This window comes from Syngnathus floridae, chromosome 17 (genome assembly GCF_059516105.1).
Source record: "Syngnathus floridae isolate MCC-2025c chromosome 17, RoL_Sflo_1.0, whole genome shotgun sequence".
NCBI classification, from domain to species: domain Eukaryota; kingdom Metazoa; phylum Chordata; class Actinopteri; order Syngnathiformes; family Syngnathidae; genus Syngnathus; species Syngnathus floridae.
Window position 1 is genome coordinate 8,152,474 of NC_142429.1, and position 27,219 is coordinate 8,179,692.

General features: G+C 40.6%; 3 protein-coding genes across 6 annotated transcripts; all 3 read right to left on the minus strand.

Annotated features, from left to right (window-relative positions):
* Positions 1 to 383: 383 nt before the first annotated feature.
* On the minus strand, positions 384 to 17,868 carry LOC148384176 (homeobox protein Hox-B5a-like). 3 transcript variants are annotated; one of them, XM_088357015.1, is made up of 3 exons: positions 17,717 to 17,868; positions 1,792 to 2,385; positions 384 to 1,226 (listed from the first exon to the last, which is right to left on the minus strand). In XM_088357015.1, the coding sequence occupies exons 2-3, from the start codon at positions 2,285 to 2,287 to the stop codon at positions 979 to 981; spliced, it is 744 nt and encodes a 247-aa protein (XP_088213141.1). In that variant the 5' UTR covers positions 2,288 to 2,385; positions 17,717 to 17,868; the 3' UTR covers positions 384 to 978. The 3 variants fall into 3 exon arrangements, 2 of the variants coding, with proteins under 2 accessions (XP_088213141.1, XP_088213140.1); XM_088357014.1 differs by lacking the exon at positions 17,717 to 17,868 and having other exon boundaries at positions 1,792 to 2,583; XR_015853255.1 differs by lacking the exons at positions 384 to 1,226; positions 1,792 to 2,385 and adding an exon at positions 16,126 to 16,778.
* On the minus strand, positions 4,136 to 11,557 carry LOC148384177 (homeobox protein Hox-B6a-like). Its single transcript, XM_088357016.1, has 2 exons — positions 6,179 to 11,557; positions 4,136 to 5,252 (listed from the first exon to the last, which is right to left on the minus strand). Exons 1-2 carry the CDS (start codon positions 6,732 to 6,734, stop codon positions 4,981 to 4,983), a joined length of 828 nt encoding a protein of 275 aa, XP_088213142.1. The 5' UTR covers positions 6,735 to 11,557; the 3' UTR covers positions 4,136 to 4,980.
* Positions 17,869 to 20,111: 2,243 nt separating the features above from the next.
* Positions 20,112 to 24,832, minus strand: hoxb8a (homeobox B8a). Of its 2 annotated transcripts, none has more exons than XM_088357711.1 (2): positions 23,905 to 24,832; positions 20,112 to 21,242 (listed from the first exon to the last, which is right to left on the minus strand). In XM_088357711.1, the coding sequence occupies exons 1-2, from the start codon at positions 24,335 to 24,337 to the stop codon at positions 20,839 to 20,841; spliced, it is 837 nt and encodes a 278-aa protein (XP_088213837.1). In that variant the 5' UTR covers positions 24,338 to 24,832; the 3' UTR covers positions 20,112 to 20,838. The 2 variants fall into 2 exon arrangements, with proteins under 2 accessions (XP_088213837.1, XP_088213835.1); XM_088357709.1 differs by having other exon boundaries at positions 20,112 to 21,245.
* Between the last annotated feature and the right edge of the window lie 2,387 nt (positions 24,833 to 27,219).

The window sequence follows — 27,219 nt, forward strand, 5'->3', positions numbered from 1 at the left end:
TGAAATATTAAATTGACACAATAATGCAAAAAAAAAAAAATTCTATGTGTCCATAGTGGACGTTAGCTGTACAAGTTCTTCTTTTATCAATGTTTGACTCTTCTTCAAGTTCTTCTTTTATCAATGTTTGGTTCTATTCGGTCAGAAGGTCAACCCAACAATGGTACGATTGCTGTATCTAATATTCCATTACAAGGTTAATATTACGTTTTGATTGAGGAAGTCATTTATTACTGTGCCGTAATTTGCGTTTCGGAATATGCTCCAAAATTATATTGTATCATACGGTGTGACTCAACAGCACAATAACAATATTTTGTCAAAATGTATACACAAAAGAACTCAAAAATTTCCAGAGCTGATAACATCATGCAACAGCCATATATTGAAAATGCATTTTGATTTACTTAAACACATATCACAATGACAATATAATAAGAGGGAGAGGACAAAATTGCGTGAAAAGTTGCCCCCCCCCAAAAGGCGCATTTACACACACAAGACCAAAAACTCCAGAGCAGAATTTAAAGGCATTCAAAATTGTAATATTTCGACTATACGTACACGTTAGGCTCAAATAACTTACAATAAACATCTTGAAAATGTTCACCAGGATGGCTGAAGATTTTTTTTTTTTTGCGGAGGGTGGGGGAGTGATAAGAGGTGTAAGACTTGTACTGTTTTTTTTTTCCCAAAACGAAAACACGATAACTCTACCACAGTACCATAGTTTCACGTTTACCCAAAACACTGGTCCACCATGCATGAAGAAATGAAAGTGCCGTGTTGATATTCAGTATTGCGTCAGAAATGAGGACATGAATAAATTTTCATTTGCATGGGGCTCCAAGTTGATTTCCAATTTTTCCCTCTCGATATCTTACATCGATGGCATTTTTTGATCTCCGGTTTCTCTCTTTAGAAATCAAAAATCTCCCTTATAGGCCTAATGAGTGGATGATTCAAAATGAATAATTGCTAAGGTTGGAAGACTGCCCCGGTACTTCCAAGGTTCACACTTTTCAGTTTGTTGTCCTTCTTCCACTTCATCCTTCGATTTTGGAACCAGATTTTAATTTGCCGCTCGGTGAGGCAAAGCGTGTGCGCGATCTCAATCCGCCGCCTGCGCGTAAGATAGCGATTGAAGTGAAACTCCTTCTCCAGCTCGAGTGTCTGGTAGCGGGTATACGCCGTCCGTGCACGTTTCCCGTCGGGGCCCGTCATATCTGAGGGTTTTGAAGCGGACAAACACGTTATATGAGCGGGAAAAAAATACAAAATGGACACAATTAAATATAACGGGGTTATCCACGCACATATTAGTGAACTACATTTCCCCCAAAAGTGTTCGGAACTATCAGCACCTTTTTCCAAATTGTATTTCATTCTACAAGAGCATAAAGGCCTCGCTTTAGAATGTTATTCTGCTTCACCGACGCCCCATTATTTCTCCAGTCGCATTGGGGGGAGACGTTTACTACCCCATCTTCTGCCTCATGAAGTGCTCACACGTAAGATAAAGCTTTAATTTTCTAAGCAACAACCTCAAAAGTCTTGCTGGCCTTTTTCCCCCCCTCCCGTTTCCCACCCGGCTGCGTCTTTTCTGCATTTCTCCCGTTGCTTTTACTGCCCTGCTTGTCGCGCTATCTTGGCAGAATTATGACACTTTTGTGGAATTTTCTAAACTACAAAGACGGATGCAACAATTGGTTTCTAAATACAGACAATGGCACAAGGCTTAGTAAAATGCATACTACCTAATTGATTTATTGATATACATTACGCTTATACCATGGTTAATGTGCAGCTTTCTCATCCAGGGGAATATCTGTGGAGACTCGCTGCCCGAGTTTGAGCTGGCCGCCTGACCGCCCTCTTGTTTCCGCGCAGGCTGTATTAGGTGATCGCCCCTGGCCGGGTTGTTGTGCTGCATTCCATTTGCTTCTGCTGCGTTTTCATTTAGCTCCGTGAACCGATGTGTTGCTCCCGTGGCTGAGGGTAGGTTAAGGGAGTTTAGAAGAACGCTTCCTGCTTGTTCCGAGACCGGAGACGAGCTCCGACTACTCTGCTTATCGTCTCCGCAATTAGTTGACGGAAGCGAGTCTCTCACGGAGGCGACGGAACAGCTGGACGACTGCTTCTCGCTGTCCAGAGGGCTAAAGCTCCGGGAGTCCGAAGCTCTCCCGAAGTGTCCTCCAGTATTTGAGGTGTTCCCCCCTCCCCGGCTCGCGACCGTCAGGTCCATACCATTGTAGCCATAGCCGTAAGAGCCAGTCGCATGGTGCATCGCGGCCGTGGAGGGATCGCTGTACGCCCCGCTGTTCAATGCGCCGCTGCCGGTTCCATAATTTAACAGTTGATAGTCGGGGCCATTTGGGTAGCGCCCTGAGAACGAGTTTACAAAGTAAGAGCTCATTTAGGTGGGTTTAGAGAGCTGCGTATTGTTAATGTTATAGGAATCTTAATTTGGAGGATTTCTCGTGGTCCTTATAACGCGCTGTCTTTCATCGATTTATGATGTACAGTTTGAATTATGGCGATGTACTTGGTTTTTTAGCTATGTATGCGCCGTCCAAATATGGGGGTGGGGTGGTGAGTGTATGTTTGAGGGAGTGGGATGGGTAGGGCGCAAAAGGGGGGGGCAGAGAGCTGAAGGGAGCGGTCACGTGCTTTTGTTGACCCGTCGTAAATTCTCGCCGATGACTGGATAGGTAATTCATGTTCTGAGGTTTCTAATGATAAAGGCATGGGCGGGGGCAATTTCTCTCTCCCTTTCTGTCACTCGCACACGCGTGCACACATTGCTGCAGCTGAGCTCAGAGCGCCACCTACTGTTAGAATTTATTGCAGCAATCAAAATGACTGGGGTGTTTGCGGAGGTGATGAAATTCACTACGCGAGTCTTCAAATCTTTGCAAGTGTATCCGAACTAAGCCGCAATTTGCACTTTGCTATCCATTCTTGGTGTCTTATATAAAAAAAACATGCTAGAAAATAATTTTGTTATAGGAAAATGTGCCAGTGAACTTTGCGCTAATTTTTTTAGTCATTGAAATATAAAAGCAAATCTGTTGGCTTCCCCGGATGAAATAGAAAATAACATTACGATATCAAAGTAGGTTTTGTTAGAGCACACATTACAACACAAATTATAATACACGTAATACAAATTATATAAACATGACTACACTGTTATTGTTCAATTCTCATACTCGGTATACTGCAAGTCTTCTTGCAAGAGAGACAGTCGATTTAGATTTGAATCTTAGTCAACTGTGAACATTCTCTATTCTTAATATAAGCTATATGAATGGTGAATAGAAGCAGCTTTTGATAAGAGCATCAGAGGAAATCGTACGCAAGTGCATTCAAGGAATCAAACTTGCAGAAGCACACACACAATCTACAGCAACGCAACAATAGTCACTGCATGATTTTAGTCATATTTTCCTGCTGGAAAAAAAAATTGAGCAGGGATGTAAAAAGCCGGTGTGACTCATATGTCATGATTTTTTTTAAAATTAATCATTCAAAATATCCTTCAAGTGAACGAGACTTTATCACCATTGGCGATAAATGATGCATGCCCAAAGAAGACCACACATTGCACGCTATAGGCGAACATATTCACCTTAATTCGCACTCTGCTTATCTGACCCCCCCCAAAAATTGCCAAAGACTAATTGTTTCATCAAAATCGAAATCTGGCTGGAGTGGGCTATAAGTATAATTCACATTGTCCCTTTCTTCATTTGTGCCTCATTTTCGCCTTTTCGTCCCCCGAGTACTAATAAAGTCAAGCTTTCTCTCCTGCGGGATGGAACGTACGGTCACACAGGGGACAAGCATGGTTCAAAGGGTCACAAGGACATTGTCCACTTTGTCTGGGTGAAGTGTGTGTTTATGGGTGTCGTGTCTGGCCGCTCAGCTCGAGGCCAGGTCAACTTTCACCCCATCGGCCAGCTCATCAATTAGCTCGGACCACCAGCAACATTGTGCCCCCTGTCTAGAAGAAATTATATAGAGATATGCCGACTGGCTGAGTATTATTATTATTATTTTTATGAATTTACCTGGACAAAAAAAGCAACCTCTTTGCAGACTTAAACTACATTTCTTTACATTTTATTGGACATATAGGTAGTATTGGTCAGTACTTGACAAACACAGACATAATAACCAAACAATGCAAAAGCCCATAAAATATACAATTTCTAAATGACCACATTTCAGAATACTTAAAGTAGTTCATGGAATAACAACAATATGTTATTCCCCCAACTTCACACCACCACTCCGCTTAAGTAAAACCGTCAAGTATTACCTTAAGTTCCCCCTCCCCTACAAAATGATGCTAAAGCTCAATATGTATTGGGATTTTGACCCAGCTTTTTTTTTCAAATATACAGTACATATTAAATATGAGTGCCAAACAAACACATTGTTTTTACATTTGGTGTCTTTTCTCTTAATTTTGTGTACGGGTCATACTAAAAGTTTAAGACCCGTTTTTGTAAATTATACCAAAGAAATCAACACAGTGATTAAAATTCAAGTGCTTATAGGAGAGAGGAAAAACATACGCGCAAAAAGAAAATTAATCGCTTTTTGGAAAATGTAACTGTTGTTAAACAACACGTTAACACGGCTGGTTTTAAACCACCAAAACGCACCAAGCAAAATGTACCATCTTGCTCACCGTAGCATTTTAAACGACGTCCCTTTTCTCCTTTCAAATCACAGATAAAAACGAATTGAATGATGACGGAAGTGGGGGTCATATATGGCTCCGATTCGGTTCTTCTCATGTAAAACAATACAAAGCAATTAAACACAGGTTACTTTCCCAGAGTTTTAAGTTCAGACCAAGGGCGTTGAAGGAATGAATGCGCTTTAAGGAAGAAGATGACAAAGTATTCATCAGAATGTCTTTTCTACCATCTTCTCCTATCGCTTCCATTTATTAGTCTTTGTTTTTTTTTACTCCGTCAGTTTTTCCTCTTCATCGACCCCGTTCACTGTGGATGAAGAGGAGGATGAAGAGTTTATCAATTTGTTCTCCTTCTTCCACTTCATCCTCCGGTTTTGGAACCATATTTTAATTTGGCGCTCTGTGAGGCAAAGCGCGTGCGCGATCTCGATCCGCCGCCTGCGCGTAAGGTAACGGTTGAAGTGAAACTCCTTCTCCAGCTCGAGAGTCTGGTAGCGGGTGTACGTCTGACGCCCGCGCCTGCCGGGACTCCCAAATACCCCTGAGAGAGAAAGAGAATTGAAGAAAGAGTTAGGACGTTGACGAGGGGGAATTATTTCAACACAGAATTAAATCAGTTTAAATATGTTTGGACGTAAAAAAAAAAAACTTCATTTATTATCAACTATGTACAATACGCACAGGCAGGACCAAATAACCACTGGGCTAACAATTAACAGTTCAACAGTTTAATTTTATGTTAATGGAATAAAATGGGAAAAAAAAGAACATCACTTGTTAAGTGCATGCATGGGTGCTCTTTCTAAATATCAAATTATGTTGTTTGTGCTCATTGTAGAGAATGTTCCCATTTCATAACTGGTTAACGCATCTCCCGGGTATCGCTCATGACATCGTGTTCGTCAAAATCTGAATGTTAAAATCAAATTAAATAGTTTTATTTTTTTTTCGGGACAATCACGTGGCATTTGTAAAAGGCTAACTTTACTTTCACTTAGTGTCAGTATGATTTTGGTCTAGTTTATTCCAACCAATTACCGTTTCTTCTTTATAATTCTTTTTATTATGCTTATTTTTCTTCTTTTTTGTATTATCATTATTAATTTTTATTGTCAAACGAAAAGATGACAGACTTAATGTAGATTGAAGACGTGCCACTTTTTCATCATCTGATTTCTTTCTCTCGTCTACTCGGTAGCGGCATCGGCCTACACTAACAGCTCCAACCAAAACATACCCGTTTTACGATGGACAGTAAAATAGCGAGTAGTGACTGACGGGCCAACAAACGGTGATCGTAAAACAAATCGTGGGAGAGGAAGAGGAGGAGGGAGTGAGGAGGAGGAGGAGGGGGAGGAGGAGGAAAAGGAAAGGGAGAATCTCAAAGAGGAAACAAACGTCAGTTTTATGATGGGGGATCATAAAATATGCAAGGAAGATGCGTTGAAGGAAGAAAAGAAAGCTCACCGTTGCAGGCGTTCACTCGCTGCATCCACGGATAAATGTGGGTTGACCCCGTTTGTTTGTCATCCTCGATGTCACCAAAGACCCCCTTGCCACTCAAACTCGGGCAGTCCGTCTTGCGGGGCACGCCATCCTGGCTCAATGCGAGTGGATGCTCCTCTCGGCTGCACGCGTAGTCCTTGTCCCGGTAAAAGCTTGTGGCGGCCGCCGCCGCCGCGGCAGCAGCAGCCGCAGCATAGTCACACGCACTTGCGCCGGTTGCGGCACCGACAGCAACCCCTGCCGCCGTCCGATGCCCACTATAGGCTCCGTTTGTCGCCTGTTGGTAATAAGAAGCCGGGTAGGGCTTCTCCTGCGCGCTACCTCCGCTCGCGCCGTAAGCCGCGGCCGCCGCCGCCGCCGCTGCAGCAGCTCCCGGGTAATGTCTGAGCGGGTGATCGGTGGTGTATCCAGAGGAATAGAGAGGGATTTGACCTAAGAACGAATCGGCCGACTGCCCGCCTCCACCCGTTCCCGATAGCGCAACGGGGAAAGAGGAGTTGACAAAATAGGAACTCATGAGGACAGTAGGCAATGAAAGTGGATAATAACGGAGGAGATGAGCAGAGGGCAGGACAGGAGGGTGCGAAACAACAACAACGTGCACGCGTTATAAAAAAGAAGGAGGAGTAGAATGAGGCTATCGGCTAAAAGCTAACGCTTCTCCCTCCAGTCCTCCTTCATCTGCTTCCCCAGCCTGCACTTTATGATTTGTTGTGTTTTATAGCCGACAGTTCGACGGGCTGCTGCTATCACTTAGTTGATCGCAGATTGGGAGGAGGGGTGAGGTTGATGAGGGTTAGAGGGGACACGGGGAGTCTGGCTTGTGTGGAGCACATACAGAAAAAGAGAGGGAGAGGGGGGCATCAGCATGCGTGCGCGCGCGGGCGTGCGTTTTTGTGTGCGCGTTGTGTGTAAAGCGGTATTGGGTGAGGAAAATAGATGAGGGGTAAGGTAGGTGGAGGCAAGCAGGAACCAGCTGACCACACCCTGACCAATGAGAAGGTTCTGTGCCTGCATTCATTCACTCGTTTTCCTATACCCAGGCGGAGGAGAACACGACGCGCGCGCGTGTGCGCGTCAATGTACGTGTGTGCGCTCTTTTCTCATTTCCACTTTCCAATCTCCCTTCCTCTCTTGCTAATTCTCTTCCAATCTACTTTTACAATCGTCATCTGGTTCCCGGTGACATTGCGCAATCAGACTCGGAGTCTTTCGCGCGTTAAATTGATTCTCTTTCTCCCTGTGTCTCCGTCTGTTGGGCCCCATAACAACTGGCGGCTCACAAACGCACTTATGCGCAGCGCAAGCGAACTCAAGCCCCGAGGGTGTGTGTGTGTGTGTGTGTGTGTGGGGGGGGGGGGGGGGGTACTAAATGGAAACAATAAAACATATTCCTTGCACTTTGCAAATAATACAGCACATTCAAATAATTTCGGCAAAAATATATTACGCAAGCGCTCGCGTGCGATCCTTTGTGCGCATGTTGGTGGTATTATATAGCTCCAATTATAAAGCGTGCGATCCTGGATTTAATCTGTGATAGGTTACACTGTACACGGACATAAAAGTGTGTGGGTGCCTTAGACCACCTTGTAGACGGAAATAATATAGCGTATCAGGTGAGGCTTTTTTTTTATGCCACGAGGAGAAACGTTGTTGCGTGTGGCTCTCATTTCAAACATACCACAGAAGTGTTGCTAAACAAACATACCCGGTTTGATTTATGCCCGTGTTGATTTTGTGAAACCGATCGGATGCCAGAAGACCGCAGACGATTAAATAGCCTAAAATAATCCGTTGATTGCATAAAATAGGCTAATATTTGATACTGAACAAAATGTTAATAATATCACGCAGATATTACATATCACAAATTTATTGTTCCTATAGAAGAGCCATTCTGCACGACGTTGTGACCCTGCACTGCATGTTCCGAAATAAATACAACCAGTCTCACTGTGTCGTTCTCTTTGGCAATGAATCGTTCCCTTATAGGCCCCGATTTGTCTAAATGGGCATATTGCAGACAGTATGGCTGACAAATCGAGACAAAGACTCTATTTTTACTTTTACTTCACCGTGTCCCACCCCCCACCATTCCTGCGTCCGTGCCTTCTCGCAGCTCTGCGAAGTAACACGGGTCAGCTAATAAGTTTAAACCTCAGTTTCTGTGCAAGATCACTATAGACAGACGGAGGAACTCTCTTCAACTTTCATTTCCACCCCCACCCCTTTCGCCATCTTTCCATCTCCCTGCAATGGCAGGACGCTCCGTTTCCTCTCTGCTTTGTGGGAACGGGAAGCTGCAGCATTGTGTTGGAGCTGACTGCGGTTTAATCATTAATGTCTACCAACGCTGCATGGCAGGGGACAGTGCAGGCTTGGCCTTAATAGGAGGGAACGCGCGAAGGTGCTGCTAGTGCGTAAAATAATGTACAGCCAGCCGCAATGTAATTTTGGTGCGTTCACGGTAACGTCATATAGGTACATTGCTAAACGGCATTTGCATGCATCCATTTTTATATATATACCAAATATATGTTAAGATATTTTGTGAAATAAAATTCTTCTTTGTTGTCACTACACCGTTTTTTTTCTTTATCAGTAATTTTAGTTTTAGAATTTAATCTGAGATAGAACGTGAGCAATCGACGTCCACTTCTATTTAACAATAAATAATTTTGAATTGGCTGAAACATTTTGGATAACTTTCAAGACAACAAGGCGATTCAAATAGTTTGTGATCATTTGTCATGCCTATTCGCGCTGCTCGCATATATTGGAGTTTTAAAAATAAATAAACATTGAAAAATAAAATAACATTATATCCGAACGGGTCTGTTTTAATTGACTAAACACAGTTTCCCCATTTATTTACTATAGTCCCTTTGACAGTTTTCCTGTCTATAAAGCTGACAATTTGAAAGAAAATATCGGAATCACATTTATATAAAAAAAACCCCGAAGAAATCATTCCAGTACAACTATTTTTTTTGTCCCAAAGCGCGTTTAGTTGCATTTTGGCAAGGTAGATTTGGAAACCGATGCGCTGAATACCGACTGAGAGCATCTGGAAAAAAATCGGAATCCCTCACTTAAAAACAATCATGACAACTAAATTCAAATGGAGCAAAACTTTTGAGGCTTCTTTATGGTTTTATTGCTCTTTTCACTGCGTCCCTGGGAGCGCGTTCCCGCGTGCGCGCGTGCGTGTGTGCCGTTCTTTGTGCTGCACAGCACATTTGTTCATCTGCTGTTTGCTACAGGCCTGTTTTTTTTAACTCCCCATTCCTTGGGTTTTACAAGGAGTCAATAACAGTCATAAAGCAATAAAAATAGCAACACACACACGCTCACACACATTCCCTCTCTTTTCGGCGCACAGTGGCCCTGAGCAATTTTTACGCCGCGTTTTCGACAGGGTATTTACTCACAATTATTGTCAAATGATTTACTTGTATATTGAGTCTTGTTGCTTGTACTTTGCAATCAAAAAAAAAAAAAAGATTTAAATGCGGCCAACCGACGAAGACATCGGTGTATAGCAAATCTAATTTATTGGATTTATTCTAATTTGTTTGATCTAAAACAGTAAATGTGTGTGTGTGTATAATATATATATATTATAAATATAAATATATATAATAAATATATATATATTGTGAATATTTATTATAAATTTAACTGAGTAACTCATTGTAGCCTGTGTTTTCCCGCTCCTACTTTACGCGCGTCGTTTTTGACCGACCCCGCAGCCGCAGTTAATAATAAACTGAAAGATATTTACTGACTTGAATTTTGGTGCTGTAATATACTGATCGTTTCAAGGGAGCAAAAGCTCGCCCTTCACGCCACTATAAGCTCGTGTTTGTGTCCGCCCGCCAAAGCGACCCCGGGGCATGTTAACGATTAAAGCGACGTTTAAGGTACCACAAAGGTGGCTGGAAACTATTTTGACTGTTTCTCTTATAAAAGGAGGACGTAGAACGGACATGCGTAAATAGCTAGTAGGCATACGTCCCGTTTTGTTTTTCGTTGGTTATTATTATTATTATTATTATTGATATTTTATATTATAGTCATTTCTTTTTAAAGATTGACTTGCTGGTGGGCTTGACTTGCTTGTGGTCCTCACTTGTTTATTAAAAAGGTGAAGCATGATGGATTGCACACTTGTAATCTAATTACATCGCGAATCCGATGGCAACGTTGGCTGTTCACCAAAGCATAAATAACGGAAAGCGAGGATTTATATGGATTTGTCTTCGATAGGGTGTGAAAAAAAAGATAATTTTCCCCCTCTGACGATGATGAAGTCATAAATTATGCTCACATTCACTTGGATGCATATATTGGAAGGACCAGGGGACACTGAGGGCCCCACCCCATGCTGCCCTTCACACAAACGCGTGAGCAAAAAAAATCACGTGCACAGGATCTTTGCTTGGATCTGTTTAGAGACCTTAGCCAACCTGCAGAAACTTTTTCCCCCCTCAAGCTTGTTTTTCAAAGCGCGCAATGGCACAGTCCAGTTTCACGCATGCTTCACGCCTCATTCAACACAGGGTAACAGCGGGTATGCCTAACCTTGGCGAAGCACCAATCTGTCGCCAGCTGAGTTCACATCAAACAAATAAAGAAAGAAGGCTCGCTAGCAGAAACAAAAGGTTAGGGGTTACACCTTGCCGCCACGGTCCACCACATGCACGCATGAACACTCGCCTCTTTCAGATTCATTTCACAGAGTTCGTCAGCAGACTCAACAATGCAGGCCCTTGACCTTTTCTACCAGTACACTGGAAAAAAAAATGTGGACAACTTTCGTAACTCTCTACTACTTTCATAATAAAATATTAAATTCATATTGCCTGTTAAGATATTCATGTACAACCGATGTACATGCATGTCCAGAATAAGGAACACGCGCGCGCGCGCGCGCACACAGACGAGCTAACATAACACAGAGGCACAACCGCATAGCAAGCGTTCCTTTGAATCATCAGTAAGGTTGTCACGTCTGTGCATAGCTTTAGACATTACTACCAATGAGTCGCTAGATGGCACCAAAGCATTTTGATGGTTACTCATGAGCAACCGAGCAAAGTGTGAAGCTGAGCTGTTTGGTTGTCTGTCGGACCATCGCTCGTAGAGTTGCAAAATTTTGGGGCAATGTACCAATAATATTTGCAATTATACTGATGATGAATTAATTAATTTGGAGATTTAAAAACGAGGTCTCTGCGGTTTGATAGGACGTCAGATTTGGGCAGATTATTTAAGAAATGAGAAGAATAGAAATGACTACATTCACAAAGAGTGCATGGCCGAGACTAAAATTAGAAAAAATGGTATTGAAGAATATTCCGTTGTTCCGTAATATTCTGTTTTCATTTGTAAATGCATGTACACACACACACACACACACAAAATTAGTGTATGTATGTGTGTGTGTGTATTATATATATATATATATATATATATATATATATATATATATATATATATATATATATATATATATATATATATATATATATATATATATATATATATATATAAATTAAATAAAATAAATAAACTGTTGGGTTATAAATTGGACCGACCCGGGAAATTGTGAAATTAAATTGTTTAAAAAATATATATATCATAATAAAGGGGTTGTTTCGGGTAAAGCAAACCAGGAAGTTAGGTCAAACTGATCCAACCTCATGGGTCTGTCCAATTTTCAACCCAAATTGGATTGTTTTTAACCAAGTTTTACACGTACATTGGTAGGTTAACGTGCAGCTAAATATGCAATACAGTTGTTGGCTTAGTATAGCCAAATGCATACGAGATGTAATAAATCTACATTGTGGGATATGCATGAGAATCATCACGCTAAAGAACATGCTTGCAGCTGATACATTAAAAGACAACAACTCGGGCTGATCCTAAATTTAAGAATGTGCAGGATGTGCATCTGCACATGTTGGGAGCAAGGGAATGGGTGGAGGGGTAATCAGGGGAGAAAAAGATACCAGCCACCTGCTGGGAGGAAGTGAGAAGGGAAGCGAAGTCATAAAAGTGGGCAGGGCGCGCTCACGCACGCGCGCGTGCGATGGAAAGACAAAGAGACGGCTGCATATTGACACAACGTGGACAGAAAGAGCAAAACAATAGTCTCACATTTGAATGAACAACGATATTAAAGCATCCCTATTCTCAATATGAAGAAAGTCTGTCAGCAGTAGTCTAAATGGCACGCAAGACAAAAGGGAAAATCGTTTCTTGATTATTATTTTTTACTGAAACACTGCAGTTTCATTTGTTGTTTCCTGCGTAAATAATCCCAACAATATTTCTGGTGTAATTATTCAACGCTTTAAAGAGGAAACCGAGAAAGACGCGTCAAAATAGGGCGAAGCTGCAGTTGTTTTGTTCATTTAACATGGCTGAAGTCAACAGCGTGCATGCAGCACCCAAGCGCTCTTACCTTTCTTTTTTTTTTTGCTGCTTGTCCGTCACGAGTCCGAAACACCTGCAGCTCACTCGGGCAAACACGTTAGCCCGGTACCATGGGGAACCAGTCGGTCTTGGTGCATGCGCACCGGAAGCATGCAAATTGGAGGGCAGTTTGTGGTGGAGGAGGATGGAAATCGGGGTCTGGGTTGTCAACCAGTTGTAAAAAATACGTCGGCTTCATCGCCGCCCCCGCTATCTTCAGCAGCATCACTGACAAAAATGACTCAAACGGACAACTAAGGAGGTAGAAACGTTTGCAAGTCTCTCCGCTGTCATCAGAGCCGCCAACTCATGGCTCAAAAGTCGGCGCGCCGTTTCGGAGCAGGCAGCAGCACGGGACCACACGAAAGCGGAGCCATATAGCACACAGGAGCAAGATCCGGAAGAGCAAGATGATGATGATGAGAAGGAGGAGGGGTGTGTGGGTTAGCACGGGTTGGTGTCAACATCTCCGTGGCTCCCAAGCACAGCCACCACCAACATTCCTGTCAGCATGTAGTCAAAGCGAGCTAAATTCGACGTTCGGCACCGCGTCAACGCAGGCTTGCGGAGCTGGGCTCAGCGGAGGTGGCTGATTCGGGCCGGAGAGCAGTGCCGCAGCAATATAGCCACTTGGGAAATCATAAAAAGTTCATGTTCACGTTAAGGGCGTCCACATGACCAGTCCATTGGCCAATCCCTGCGCGCGGCCACTCATAAACTTGTATCACAAAGTTGTAAATTTTCATAAAACAACAAAGAATTTATAGCAATTCTGTGGTGGATGTTGCGAGTGAGAGAGCGAGAGAGGTTTTTGCTCTCACACCCTCGTCCACTCTTCTCTCCGCCATTTTCTTCTGTTTCTGCTCTTGAAATAAGCCTTTCACCCCCTCTCAAACATTGCTGGCCTCTCTTCATTTAAGCATTGCACCACTCGCCACATATACAAAGATAAAATCTGTATGTTCGGTCTAAACAAATTTGCAGTATTTATACAAGCATATTGGTTATATAAAATCTTGTTGCAGCTAATGATCAGACAGACCTAGACAACACAACTTGAGCGACACACGCGTCTAGTCAGTAACCAATTGCTTGGTTGGAAAACATGAACAAAAATACAGACGCGCCACTTGATAAATAAAATAAAAAAAGGCAGACGGACAAGATTCACTCGCATTTCGTTTGTTTGTAGTTCTTGCAAAGGGAAACATTAGGTTTTAAATTGAGTTGAATGCGTATAGTGTTGATTTCTAGGCTAGCAGCTGAATAAGCTACAAGCGCGTGATGCGTAAATGTAGTTTCGCATTGCGGCACAAGATGCGTCACCAGTTTAACTACCGACGGGCCTCCTGCCACAAGATGTGTAGTGCAGGTTTCGATGCGATTTTATTTATATTCTTAATATGCATACGGTACAGTGGCTAAAATTGGAGATGTGAATACATTATTATTTTTAATATTATTATTACATAGCGCCCGTTCTTACTATTCCACGTGAAGGCAGGACTGCATGGCCGATTTTTGCGCAAAAACGAAGTAAACGGCGCGTATTAGCTATTAGATGAGGTAAAATAATATACCAGTTATGTCCATACTACTTACGTATAGGAATAACCAAGTCCCAAAGTATAATTTGACCGTGCCATTGCTATGCGTCAATTACAATTTTCATCTTAATCCTTGGTTATTTTACACAATCAATAATAAAAGGAAATGGGCCAATATTGTAATTAAACAATTTGGTGCGGCTTCCTTCAAAACTGTCTTATACACGATTGCTAAAACGGACGCGAGACTTCCTCTTGCAAATATCTTAGGTTAAAATTTAAACCGGCAGAAGCACAGCACAGAGTGTTCTGTTTGAAACAGGCCACTCGATACCTTGTTCGTTTGGTTTCTTTGTGCGATTTGGGCTTTTATTTGGCTTCCCGCCCCTTTGGTGGGTGCAATAAAGTCACCAGGACTCGTTGTAAAGCCCACGCTCCACAGCCTCTCCGCTTGACGGCGAACCCCCATGTTTGCAACTTGGAACTCGGAGCGAAGAGGGTTTGCAGAGCTAGATAAGGATTTTATTGACCAAAAAGGAAAAACGTCTGTTTTTTACAAGGAGATTGCATGGCTCTGCGGCGGTAACGTTCTCTCACAACATTGACGAAATCATACAAATGAATCAGATTCTGATTCGGGGTATCTGTTGATTTATATTTTATGTACGGGCGAGTCATTACTTTTTCTTACGTTTTTGTTGCATTCAAAAGAAAACTACTAACGCTGAAATAAGTAGTTGTGCACAAATAAAATCGAACCTAAAATAAACTAAATATGTAGCGATCTCTAACAAGTACAAATCGCATTTCAAGTGCAGATTAAGCAAATTTCGGCTATTTTTGCAAGATTTGCTATACGGGTATCAGGAGAACATTCCATTTTTAATTAATTCCACAAGCGAAACGAGGCTGAATAATGTTCTCTTACCATGGGTAAAATACACATTTGTAGAAATGTATGGAAATAATAATAACAATAATAATAATAATAATATGCCCTGCAATTGGCTGAGAACCAGGTTAGGGTGAACCCCTCGGATAGGCTCCAGCGCATCCGCGACCCTCGTGCGGATGAGCGGTTCTGAAAATGGGTGAATACTAATAATGAAGAAATGCACACAAAATCAGGTAACTGTCATGAATACGTGGAGTTCCAAAAAATCTCTCGCCCGATTCAGACTGTAGATTGTTTTTGCGTCGTCTACCATTTAAGTGATTGGTTCGAATTTTAGGCCCTGGGTGTTTGCTGTGCTTGCATGCGTGAATTTTCTCATTGTAGCCTACACAACGGGGAAAAAAACAAGTCACCTATATCCGAACATTAGCTTGTTCCTCGTGCATTAATATGTATTCTATAACCATTTTTTATTGATCATGATTATATTTGCATGCCACCTGCCAAAGAGCGCTGGGGGGAGGGGTTCCCAAAAATCATAAACTGGATTATAAAACACTTCCTGTCTTCACATTGCATAACGCAATCACGATCAAACCGTCATGGTGACTTTAGAAAAATATATCGAAAGTCATTTAAAAAGTATGTACAAAATACAGCCATTAATTCTAATATGCTTTAACTATAAAAAATATTGTCGTAATAATTTAATTTAATATTTATTTCCGTTTTCAATTTAAATAGACCAAACGCAAATTTTTAAAAACAATTGCTACCTTAATATACTTCAGAGTTTCAAATAAAATAAGTAAAACGTTTTGAATATTTCTAATAATATAAAGATAGGCTCTGAAGATATGCCTTTCAAGAGCAAAAGTCGTTTTGGTCTTGAACTAAAGGCTGATTTATACAAACACGGTATTGTACTGTATTGCACTGTTATTGTAATCAGGGTAGCACTAAAATTAAATTAGTACCCATTAAAATGCAACTCTCTTTATTAAATTGCAAATGATCTATTCACCAATATTTAGAAAATGCTCAGTGTTTTTCAGGTGCCTGAGAAACAGGGCTGTGCCCAACACAGCAGACCACAAACAACATAAGTCATAAAAAGCGTCATACCAGCCAAATCAAATATGATTTTTTAACTTGACATTATTACAATAGACCAGCAAATTATAAAATGATCTGGTTTTCTGTGTTTGTACTCATTCATTCATCAACGGAACCGTTTATCCTCACGAGGGTAGCGTGGTGCCAGAGCCATCCGTCTTCGGGCGGTAGGCGGAGTAGACCCTAAACTGGTTGCCAGCCAATCAGAGTACACATAGAAAAACAGCCATCTACACTCACAGTCACACCTAAGGACAATTTGGAGTGGTCAAACGTCCTACCACGCATCTCGTGTGAGAGGAAATTGAATTACGTGGAAAAAAAAAATCATGCAGGCATGGGGAGAACATGCAAACCCAAGATAGGAAGGCCAGAGCTGTAATCGAATGCTTCCGTTGCTTAAGTATAAACCCCGCTCCCTCTTGCAAGTCAATGACAGTTTTTATTGGCTGTTTGAAGAAACTGGGATCCTCTCAGTCTTCATCATCACCATTTTCAGCACACAATGTACAGTAGGCTGCAATGACAAGCAATGGCGCAGTGATTTACACGAGTGCTGTATTTTGTTGCAGATTCTTAAACACAATACAAACTAATGAATATTCACTAAGTCTTAAATTGTTGTTTTATGGAGGTCACAGAGTATAAAAGATTTCCCTGAGAATGCATGAGAGAGGAGGGGTTGTATAAAAAAGAAAGAGACAGTCAGGCATATTTGAGCTACTGACAGTAACCGCTGCGCAACCAAGGCGACACAAAATGTTTAATGAAATGATTTGGTCGAACCATAGAAACATTCTTTGCCCTCTCACTGACACAGCCATCTGTTCTTCCACTGCAAGAACCCATGCTAACATTGTGGTTTTTGTTAAGTTTTGCAGAAGTTAACTTCTTATGTTTAAACTTGTATGGCTGAGGTTTTTTGTTACACTATATATATATACACATACATACATACATACATACATACATATATACATACATATAGATATAGGGATATAGTATATATATATATATATATATATATATATATATATATATAACAATATATATTTTGATATATATATATATAACAATGTATATTTTGATATATATAACTATATATTTTGATTGATTTTGTTGCGACGTTAGTGAAAGTTCCGTTCATCGATAAGTAAGCCAACGACAATCTGCCACCAGAAGTACAACACTTTGACTTTCAGAATAAGAGCAATACACGGGAAGAGATATGTTCTTCAATGTTACTGTTGCTAAATAAAATATATTCTTTATAAATGTCTGCAGTAAGTGTATTAGTTTATTCATTGTTATTATTTATCTTATGTTTCTGTTGCTGGTTTTGGTTGTTCTTTCTCTTAGAAATATGTGGAAACAAATATGCACTCAAAAACATGCACACACATGTAACGTTTAAAGCGACAAGAGTTCGAAAAGAATGTAAAAATGTATTTTTACCTTTTCTCTGGCCACATTTAAGTTATCCTCCTCCTTGCTGCATTAGTAGTGGACAGGATTTAGGAAGCAGGTTTTTGTATCAACCGCCATTCCTGTCTTAAATTTGTTTGCTTGTCAGAGGGCTCCCGCAAACAGCTGTGAACAAAATGGCAGTTCCCGTGACGTCACATCCTCAAATCCGACTCCGCAAATTATAGATTATTGATACGCCATTCCAAATCGAACAAGTGAACAAATTACCGCTGATTTGAACACAGCCCTAATATATATTGCATGTATAAAATACATTAATTCAAGTTTCAAGAATGCTTGTTGTCATTGTGTTACATTCATTTAGAGTAGCCGACATCTACAAATGAGATTTCCAATTTTACAACAGCCCATGAACGCACCTCAATCATGATGGGGATTGTTTGAGATTATGTTAAAGCAGCACTTCATTACCCAGAATACATTGCTTTATCTAATTCTTTAAAATTTCTGCCAAAACATTTTGAATTTTTTTACAAGCGGTTGAGAAATTGGATTGATGGACGGATGGATGGATTTTTGAAATTCAGTCTCATTCTCACCGATATGTGATGAGAATTAGTTTCTATCATTCACGTTGAATTAAATTCAATATCCTGTCATTTCAATGAAAAATACTGTGGCTTGGAGTCAATTCAAATCATTTCAATTAAATTTAATTGAATTAAATCCCAAAATTCTGAATTTTGCACAGCCATAGATCCTATGCTCTTTTTAATAATGAAATAACTTGCAGCCAATAAAGATACTCAGCTTGATTCAAAGTTATTCAAACTTCACACACTTGAACTGTAAACCTGATGACAGAGGTTTGGGTGACTATCTATCCTCTCGAAGTGGCAATGTCACCACTAGGCAATCTTTGCTATCTTCCCTTGAGAACAATTTGCAGTGTTCACACACCTTATCTTCCTCACCCATACGTTTTGCTGAATTTTATTTTTATTGGGAGATTGAAAAGAAAAAAAAAAACAATCCCCTGGTCAATATATTGGAGCACAAGCACAAACATGGCAAGTTCGGGTCAGTGGCAATCACTTTCATATTGCTGTCTGGAAGCAGCCTGGCGCCTCCTCGTTACAAACTCGTATTTTTTTCCATTTCATTTAATCAGAGATAATTTGGAATGGACAAAAACTTTACGCATCACATAATTTTTTTTACGTTTTACATTGGTTAGCTTTTTACACTTGAGTTACAGTTAACAATGAGAAGTGCAGATGCATCCTAAAGTCAAAGTAAAATTCGTCATATTTATTTATTTATTTATTTATTTATTTATTTATTTATTTATTTATTTATTTTGCGTTTTTTGTCCTTTTAATGACGTCAAGCGGCTGGTTTAGAAAATAAACTACCTTTATATACTACCAAATGTTTTTTTTAGTGGTGACAGGTTGGCGGTGGAACCTATTATTTCCTTTATTTCTATTTTCGTGTGTTGCATAGCAACAATTGTTCTGCTGTTCTTCCAAACTGGACGTTCATTGTGAACGGATATCCTCCATAGAGGTTTAAATTGCTTACTTAGTTCCTTTTTAATTCAACATAGATCCGGCGGCATCATATTCTGTTGATTAATTGTAAGTAGGACTCAAACCGCGTACCTTACCGTATAGTATATTCAAGCAAATGCGTGTTTTCATCGGTTTTCATTGTTCTGTGTTGCGACAAATTGGAATTTCTATCACCTCGTACAAAACGTGATATACCAGAACCCATTTAAGGCCACACAATCCGATTGTTCTTGGAGTCTGAAAATAACGTTTTTCCTTGAAGTGAGCATACTTCTGTATAACGTGCTCTATATGAAAATAAATAAACAAATTTTACACGCAAATTAATATAGCCTACACTATAAAATGACAACATTTCAATGTACCTTCTCCTGCTTTTATTACTGCATATGTTAAACCGTATATTGTGGGGGGTTTATGCTTAAACCTATAGTCGTTTTTTTGTGTTTGATCCTTCCATTAGGAAACAACCCTGCTGCAAGTGTTTGATATGATGATGATTGAGAGCAGTGTAAATCTGCGCCAACACAGACTTGCAACGATATAATTGGAGGAGTGCGCCATAAATAAAAGTGTGTTTGAATAGGCAAAGGGTTTTGTATGTGTGCCCGTATGTGTGTGCGTGTGATTTTAAGAGGCTTAAACTGCAGTTTTATCAGTCTGTGTTATGACAGAAAATGCAATTTTGAAAATGAGAGTTTATAAAAAAAGGACAAGGAAGTATTTGTATGCCATTAATTGCCTTGGGTTCGCAGGCTAATGCCTCCAAAGTAGAACCAAAATAGGCAAACAGGTTTTAAAAAAAAATAACAGCCAAACTTCAAAACAAAATGTAGAACGCACAAACGTTGTACATTTTAAAATCGTTTTTATTTATAAGTATTTTCTCTTTATTAACCGCACTGTGCGCATGCTTTTAATCCCAAAAGAGAAAAGGAAGACAGCATAAACAAACACCATCAATCAGAAACGAACTAAAACCATAAACAACGATTAGAGTGTTTTAAAAAAGAGACCCGACCTACTAAAACGGCATAAATAGGCAGTTTCATGTTGTTGGACATTTCATTAATTGCTACGCCATCAACTTCATCATTAATAACAATTGCCATAATAACAACAACAACATAGGAGTGAGAAGTACAGTAAAAAGTGCACCATCATCATTTTAACTTAAAAACTATACAGCTGCCAAAGATAAAATTGTTAATGACAAACTTCGAACAATATAGAAATGTTTCCACGACAAGTGTTCACCAAAGAAAGGAAGCTATCATTGTGGTATCATTCTTTTTTTTTCTTCACTAAAGTAGACTATGTTGGATTGATTAATCCCGCCCTCATTATTTACTTTTCCACATGATTTTTTTTTCCTTTTTTTTTTTCTTGTTATTTTTTCATTCAGTCAGCAGAAGTGGGTACGGAGACCCTTCCAGTCCTATATCAGATAGCCTTTCGCCGATTTGCAAACTAAAGTTCGGTCCCGTCGATTGAAAGGTGAATATATGGGAGAATCAAATCCCCAATTCAGACCAAATAACACAAGGAGCTCCCCAAATTAATCTATATTTTTTCCTACATTTGCTTCTGACTTTTCTCGCAGCAATCATCACTCAAAGCCGCCTGTGATCCAGCTGTTCCCGCTACGGGCACGGAGCCTCCACCACCTCCACCCTCTCCACCTCCTCCACCTCCCGCACCAACTGCCCCACCATCCCGGAGCTCTTTCTCCCTCCGCTCCCTCTCCACTGCCTCCTGTTCGCTCTTGCTGCTGGGGAACTTGTCCTTATTGTTCTCCTTTTTCCACTTCATCCTTCGATTTTGAAACCAGATCTTCACCTGTCGCTCCGTCAACGCCAACGCGTGCGACACCTCGATGCGGCGCTTTCGGGTCAAGTACGGGTTGAACAGGAACTCCTTCTCCAGCTCCAGAGTTTGGTAGCGGCTGTACGTCTGCCGGCCTCGCCTCCTTCCGGCAGCTACTGGGGGAGGAGGTGAGGAAAAGGTGGGGAATGAGGACATATGTTATTAGAGACTGGGTCTCCCATGCATATCGAAACAAGCAATGGAATCTTTTTCTTTTTTTAACTTAAATGAAAGGAGTCCACAACAGAATAAAAAAAAATCATGTGTTCGTATTATTTAAAACAATATGTAATTATTTTCACTTTTTATTGATTGTTAATAAATTAATTGTGTATATTATAAATCAAAACAGAGCAAAGTTGCAATCATAAAATCTCTGGAAATAAAAGTTATGTGTCAAATCGTAAACAAGTCTACTACATAAACGGTCCAATTAGTGGAAAAACTTCAACGCGGGGGGAATTCGATTCGTTCGCTCTGCACCGGTGGGAGATTTGTGCAGATTTGTTTCACTGACAGAGAAGTAATTAAATTCACCACAAGTTCAATATTAAGTTCATAAATGATTCAAAATATTCAAAGTGATTTTCAATTACTAATTTCAAGGCCACAAGTCACATGCATTACAAGGACATATACGATTTCAATACTTCCCATTCCAATTAACTACACCCGCTGATAATTTCATTTAAACTTTAAACAGTGTATTCCTTCAACTGGGTGCAGTGAAACAAAAAATGAAATGTACATTTTTAATTTAGGAACTCAACATGATTCCTCACAAAAGCATCTCAACTTCCATAAACATCCAAGGATATATTAAAAAAATATATTAACGCATTTAACAGTGAACGCTTGGCGTCCGACTCCCGACAGATTACACACACGGGGCATTTATGTGAGTGATTATATTTCCATAAAACTGTTTGTCCTACGCTTTGATTGCCTACCATAAAAGGGGATGGATGCACCACACGGACAAAATATGCCACTCGTCATAAAGATCAGGGATTAGAAAGTGAAATTTTGGTGGACAAAACTTCTCTATCAATGACTTTTGAGATTAAATTAAAACAATTTCTTCACATTGTATATAATTTAATTATCTGTACCGGTGTTTTTATGTGACAATAAGTTTTCAATACGGGTCGATGTTTCTAATGATTACAACTAATTTTGATTGCATAATTCAGTTCAATTATAATATAGCACCAATAAACAAGCACAAGTTATTTCAAAACAACAGATATGCTCCTCACACGCCAAAGAAAAACAAAAAAAGTCATGTAGTCTCTTCCATAATTTTAACTGAAGTAACTTGGGGTTGCAAATACATTATCAAGAGGTTTGATAGGGATTCACGACAACATATTTTGCATTTAGTGCTAACCCATTTATTGAACTAACACATGCAGAAGACAACAACACGACATTATTTTTTTTACATGTGCAGAAATGAAATTTTCCATGGAGCTCCATTGCATAGAACTACAAGTATGGCGCGCCCTTTCCTGTTTTGATTCTCATACCGAGCACAGAATATGTTTATAGACCAAATAACAATTCGGACTAATATTGTAACCATATGATCCCCTCAGATTATCATCTTTGCCAACTCAACATTACAAGCCGTAAAACCCGCAGAGGTGTTGGGACAATTAGTAAGCATGCAGCCAACATAAGCCAGGTCCGTGGTAATACACAATTGCTAGAAGGCACTGCAGTTTACACAGGCTTGTGAAACGGGTGCGGAAACATAAGTGAACTTGTAGGCCTGCTGCTATTTTACCAGCAGTGATGAATCACTGCCCTAGGCAACAGGGAGAGATTTTGTGTTTAGCTTTTATTGTTATTTTTGTTTCACTATCGCCAATAAGACTACTGTAAAATTATAACGGTCACTTGCAATATTCTCCTGAAATAAAAAAATATATATCCAAACAATGTGTGTGCAGGGAGACTCATTGACAATAAAGCTACTCTGCCATCGTTCCTATTTGAAATAAAGAATGCTTCACAGCTCCGAGTCTTCTTCTTTCTCTCTCACACTCACACAATGCATATATGCACACACTGTGTGTGTTAAAACTAACATAAAAGCGAACCTCGTTTCTTTTTTAAAAGGGAGCTTCATTTCTTTTTTTTCCCTCTCTCTCTCTGTCGCCCCTATACACCCCCTCATCTCTCCCATGCAGGCAGCATGGCCCCCGTGTAGCTGAATAATTCAGAAGACCACAAGTAAGTCGTAAAAAGGAAAATGCCGTAAAAGTTTAACCCAGGTCATGCCTGCATGTCTAAAGCAAGTCTTTGAGAGCTCTCAATACTCTTGTACTATTTCCCATCTGGTGCAGACGGGGGTTTTCTGATGAGGTTGACTTCTTCCTAGTCCGGTCTGGTCTTGGTCTGACCCCCCCCTCACACACACACGCACATGCGCACGCACGCACGCACGCGCACACATAAACACCATTCTTTCCACAGTGTGCTTCCCTTCTCTGTGCTCGCCCATCCACCACAGTATGCTTGGTGCAATTTAAAACCCCGTCATCCGCAAGTTTTGGTGCTGGCAATAAAACCATAAACATGTCTTTGTCTTCCGCTTTGAACACAGGAAGCCCCAATTACCTTCATTAAATAGTGAATTGGCAACTTTTGTCTCCTGCTTCCCACAACATCTCAAATATTCTGCTGCCTCCTCCGGAGAAGCAGGTCATAGATTTGCTCCGAACTACTTTATGAAGAGGTTTCGCAAAGAGAGAGAAAGAAAGTTCTCACCTTGCGGCCTCATCCAGGGAAAGAGCTGCGTCGGTGAAGGACTCTGGTCTGTTCCCTCCGCGTCCTCGCTGCCGAGTCCGGGTGCGCCTCCCAGCTTACAGTCGCTGTATTGAACCAAATCTGCGTCCTGCGTCCCAAAGAGCGTCTGCCGTTGTAGGGCGTCATATCCATAGAAGTTGCCGGACTCGCCGTGGCACGTCACCGCACAAGGACTCTGCTGGTACGGATTGCTGGGCAGTGTTGAGGCGCTATGGTGATAGAAGTCCTGGATCTGAGGAGCGTGCTGGAAGGTGGCACCGGAGCCCGGACCGTACACTACAGTGGGCCGGCTACCGGCGAGGTCCTGCGCGAAGCCACATTCATAATAATTTGGACGTAACGAGTCGCCGCTTTTATATTTGGAAAAGAGTGAGTTGACGAAATATGAACTCATCTTTTGCTGATTTTTTTTTTTTGTTTTTTTTCCCCCGTCTGTAGAGTCAGAGTATAAGTGAGCGGCGGCGCTCTGTTGTGTTTGTCTGCTTCGGTTATGTTTTCAGGCGAGAGAAAGAGCACCAGACGGAGAGAGACGGAGGGGAGGGAGAGAGTGAGCGAGAGTCTGTTGTGGTGTTCCCCCTCACGGCCACAACTGACGAGCTGATCTCGGTGACGACAAGCTGCCGGAGCGGGACCATGAGACAATGCCGCCGCCGCAAAAACAACAACTTTCACACCGATTCCATGAAATATCCAGCGATGAAGAAACCAGAGAAAGGGAAGTGGAGGAGGAAAGGCGAGCGAGCATCACAATTCCGGCAATAGCGTTGAAATCTGGAGCGCTGTCTTGCTCTCAAACGGCTTTTCTGTGATTTACTCTTCTGCAAATGACTTGTTTCATATTCTCTCTCTCCCCTCTCACACATACACACACACACACACGCTCACTCTCTCTCCATCCCCCCTCTCCCTGTCTCCCTCTGTAGTATGTGTGTTTCAGGATAATTTGCATCTATTATCAGCTCTTCGTCCCATTGGCTTCTCTGTGCACGAACAAACATGCACGAGCGTGCGCACACTCACTGCACTTCCCCGCTGGCGTCGGCTGGCGCGCGTCTAATGCAAAGAGAGCTGGAGGATGGAGAGATCGAAGAAGGGAGTATGTGTGTGTGTGCGTGTGTGTTAATAAAAGTTTTAACCAATGCATAGCACACACATCTCATATGCAGTCTGAAAATTATAATTGAAGGAAGATAAGAGGTTGCATTCTATGCATTGCATCATTAAGAACAACACGTCCCCATTAATTACCAAGCACTTCTTTTCAGTCTAAGTGTGGCTTTGGAAATAAACGAGCCGCGGGATCTGGACGATGCGTTCTGATCATTTTATAAATATGATCTTCATATACATGCGAGGAGAGGTGGGTGGTTGGGTAATAAACGCTAGAATCGGCTGTAAACAGTTTAAGCAACTATAAAGTCCCATAAAGCTGACGCGGTGGTGTTTGCTTGTTTACGTCCTCGCAACAGAGAAGCACAAAGAGGGGTTATGAGCGCCCTTTTTGCAAGAGCGAAGGCCGTAAATGCCCTTAACCGAGTAAGAATACCGCGGGTTTTAATTGTCATTTCGTCATACAGATGTCGCCCCTCATGTCGAGGTGTGGACAAAGGGATGCTTTTTAACGAGGGTTAAGTTGTAGGATGGCTTTCGTTTAGATCTTCTGACTTGATGGGGAAAAAAAACCCCGCACTGATTAAACTCGAATATTTAATGTGCAGTAGATGTATCAATTAGGATCTTGAATCATTCTTCACCATATGAATGTGGATTTTTTTTGTGTGACATTCAAACACGCGCATGTTAGTCAAATGAAAGAATGAATGAATCATTATAGAGCGCTGACGTGTTGCCAAAATGTCGCAAGCGCCCATTTGAAATGGCCACTGTATAAATCACATTAATATACGCTAGATTTCACAAAGAGTCCAGCAGTATTTTCACATCTATTACTCAGACTGGCCAAAGTTCATTGCACCGCATTTAACACATCAAATGGTTAAGTTCACTTGTTTTTAGAGTCGGCTGTTTTCATTTCCTATAAAACAAGTATCTATACCCAATATGTTCGAACACGAGAGGTAGCCGCCACTATTTGCAAGTATTTGGAGAAAATCGATGTAGCTATTTGTTAGTTTGCTTCTCCTATATGTGTATCAATTAAAGACATTGTACACAAACCTCAAATACACCACGGAAACAATATGGCCATTTTATATTCCCGTGTTTACTGCACCTTCAGCTCCTTTTAGACAACCTTTTGTTTTTATGGAAAATAAATCTATGGAAAATATATTGTGCTCGTTGCCTCTGTACATCATACTTGCATATGTCCATTGACAAGTTAACCAATTCACACTATTCCTAAATCAATAATAATAATATTGATAATAATTTTTTTAAAACACATTCTGAACGTAAGATGGCGAATGGTGTGTTTGCACGTTCACCAGTCAGCCTGTGAGCAATATGGCTCTTAAGGTCTAATAACGGTGCAAGAGCGCCATCAAGTGGCTTTTAAAGTTAGAGCCCTACACTAGGCATGCGTGCAGGCTCAGTTTAATTCTACACATTACATACACGGCTCCAAAAAACTGTGCTCCAAGAAGTTTACAATAGTGACTGGGAACCCAAGAGAAAAAGACAATCACATCACATTCATTATTACTGATAAAAATATTTCAATGAAAAATGATGATATAAAATTCTAAAATTAGATGAAATTTTATTATTATTATTATTATTATTATTATTATTGTTGTTATTATTATTATAATGTTTTTATAGTTTTACTACCACTACTAATACTATAGTCGTACATCACTAGAATTTTCCTACGCTTATATTCTTTATATATTCATGGAAGCTTTAGCTGTATAGCCAATCCCAGCTGATCTGGGTGAAGGCAGAGACAGGCCTCGACCATTTCTGTAGATTTTTTAATTTTATTCGTTGAAATGTGTGCCTTTATCCTGCAGATGATGCACTTGGGGTGTCAAACGGAAAAGAAAAACTGGTGCTTCGTAAATACAGAATGCAAGTTATCTCAATTAAATTGTTGAACAATGTTTCAATAAAAATGATGAGTTTTGTGTTTGAAATGGTTAGATTTATTTTAGAGAATCATCCACACGTTATAGCATATATTTTCAAGTATGAGTACACATGTTATCAATAACTATCAAATCAATATAATATACTGTCTATTGTAGTCCTAAATAAAATTAACAACATGGAAATATCTCATGGTAAAACTATTTATATCAATAAAAAACAATA

Coding starts and splice junctions, on each gene's coding strand:
- LOC148384176 (XM_088357014.1), bottom strand. CDS start 2,416: ATGAGCTCTTACTTTGTAAACTCGTTCTCAGGGCGCTACCCAAATGGC. Junction 1,227..1,791: donor AAAGCTGCACATTAACCATG/GTATAAGCGTAA, acceptor CAAAACCCTCAG/ATATGACGGGCCCCGACGGG.
- LOC148384177 (XM_088357016.1), bottom strand. CDS start 6,734: ATGAGTTCCTATTTTGTCAACTCCTCTTTCCCCGTTGCGCTATCGGGA. Junction 5,253..6,178: donor GCGAGTGAACGCCTGCAACG/GTGAGCTTTCTT, acceptor TTTCTCTCTCAG/GGGTATTTGGGAGTCCCGGC.
- hoxb8a (XM_088357709.1), bottom strand. CDS start 24,337: ATGAGTTCATATTTCGTCAACTCACTCTTTTCCAAATATAAAAGCGGC. Junction 21,246..23,904: donor TCCCTGGATGAGGCCGCAAG/GTGAGAACTTTC, acceptor CTCCTCCCCCAG/TAGCTGCCGGAAGGAGGCGA.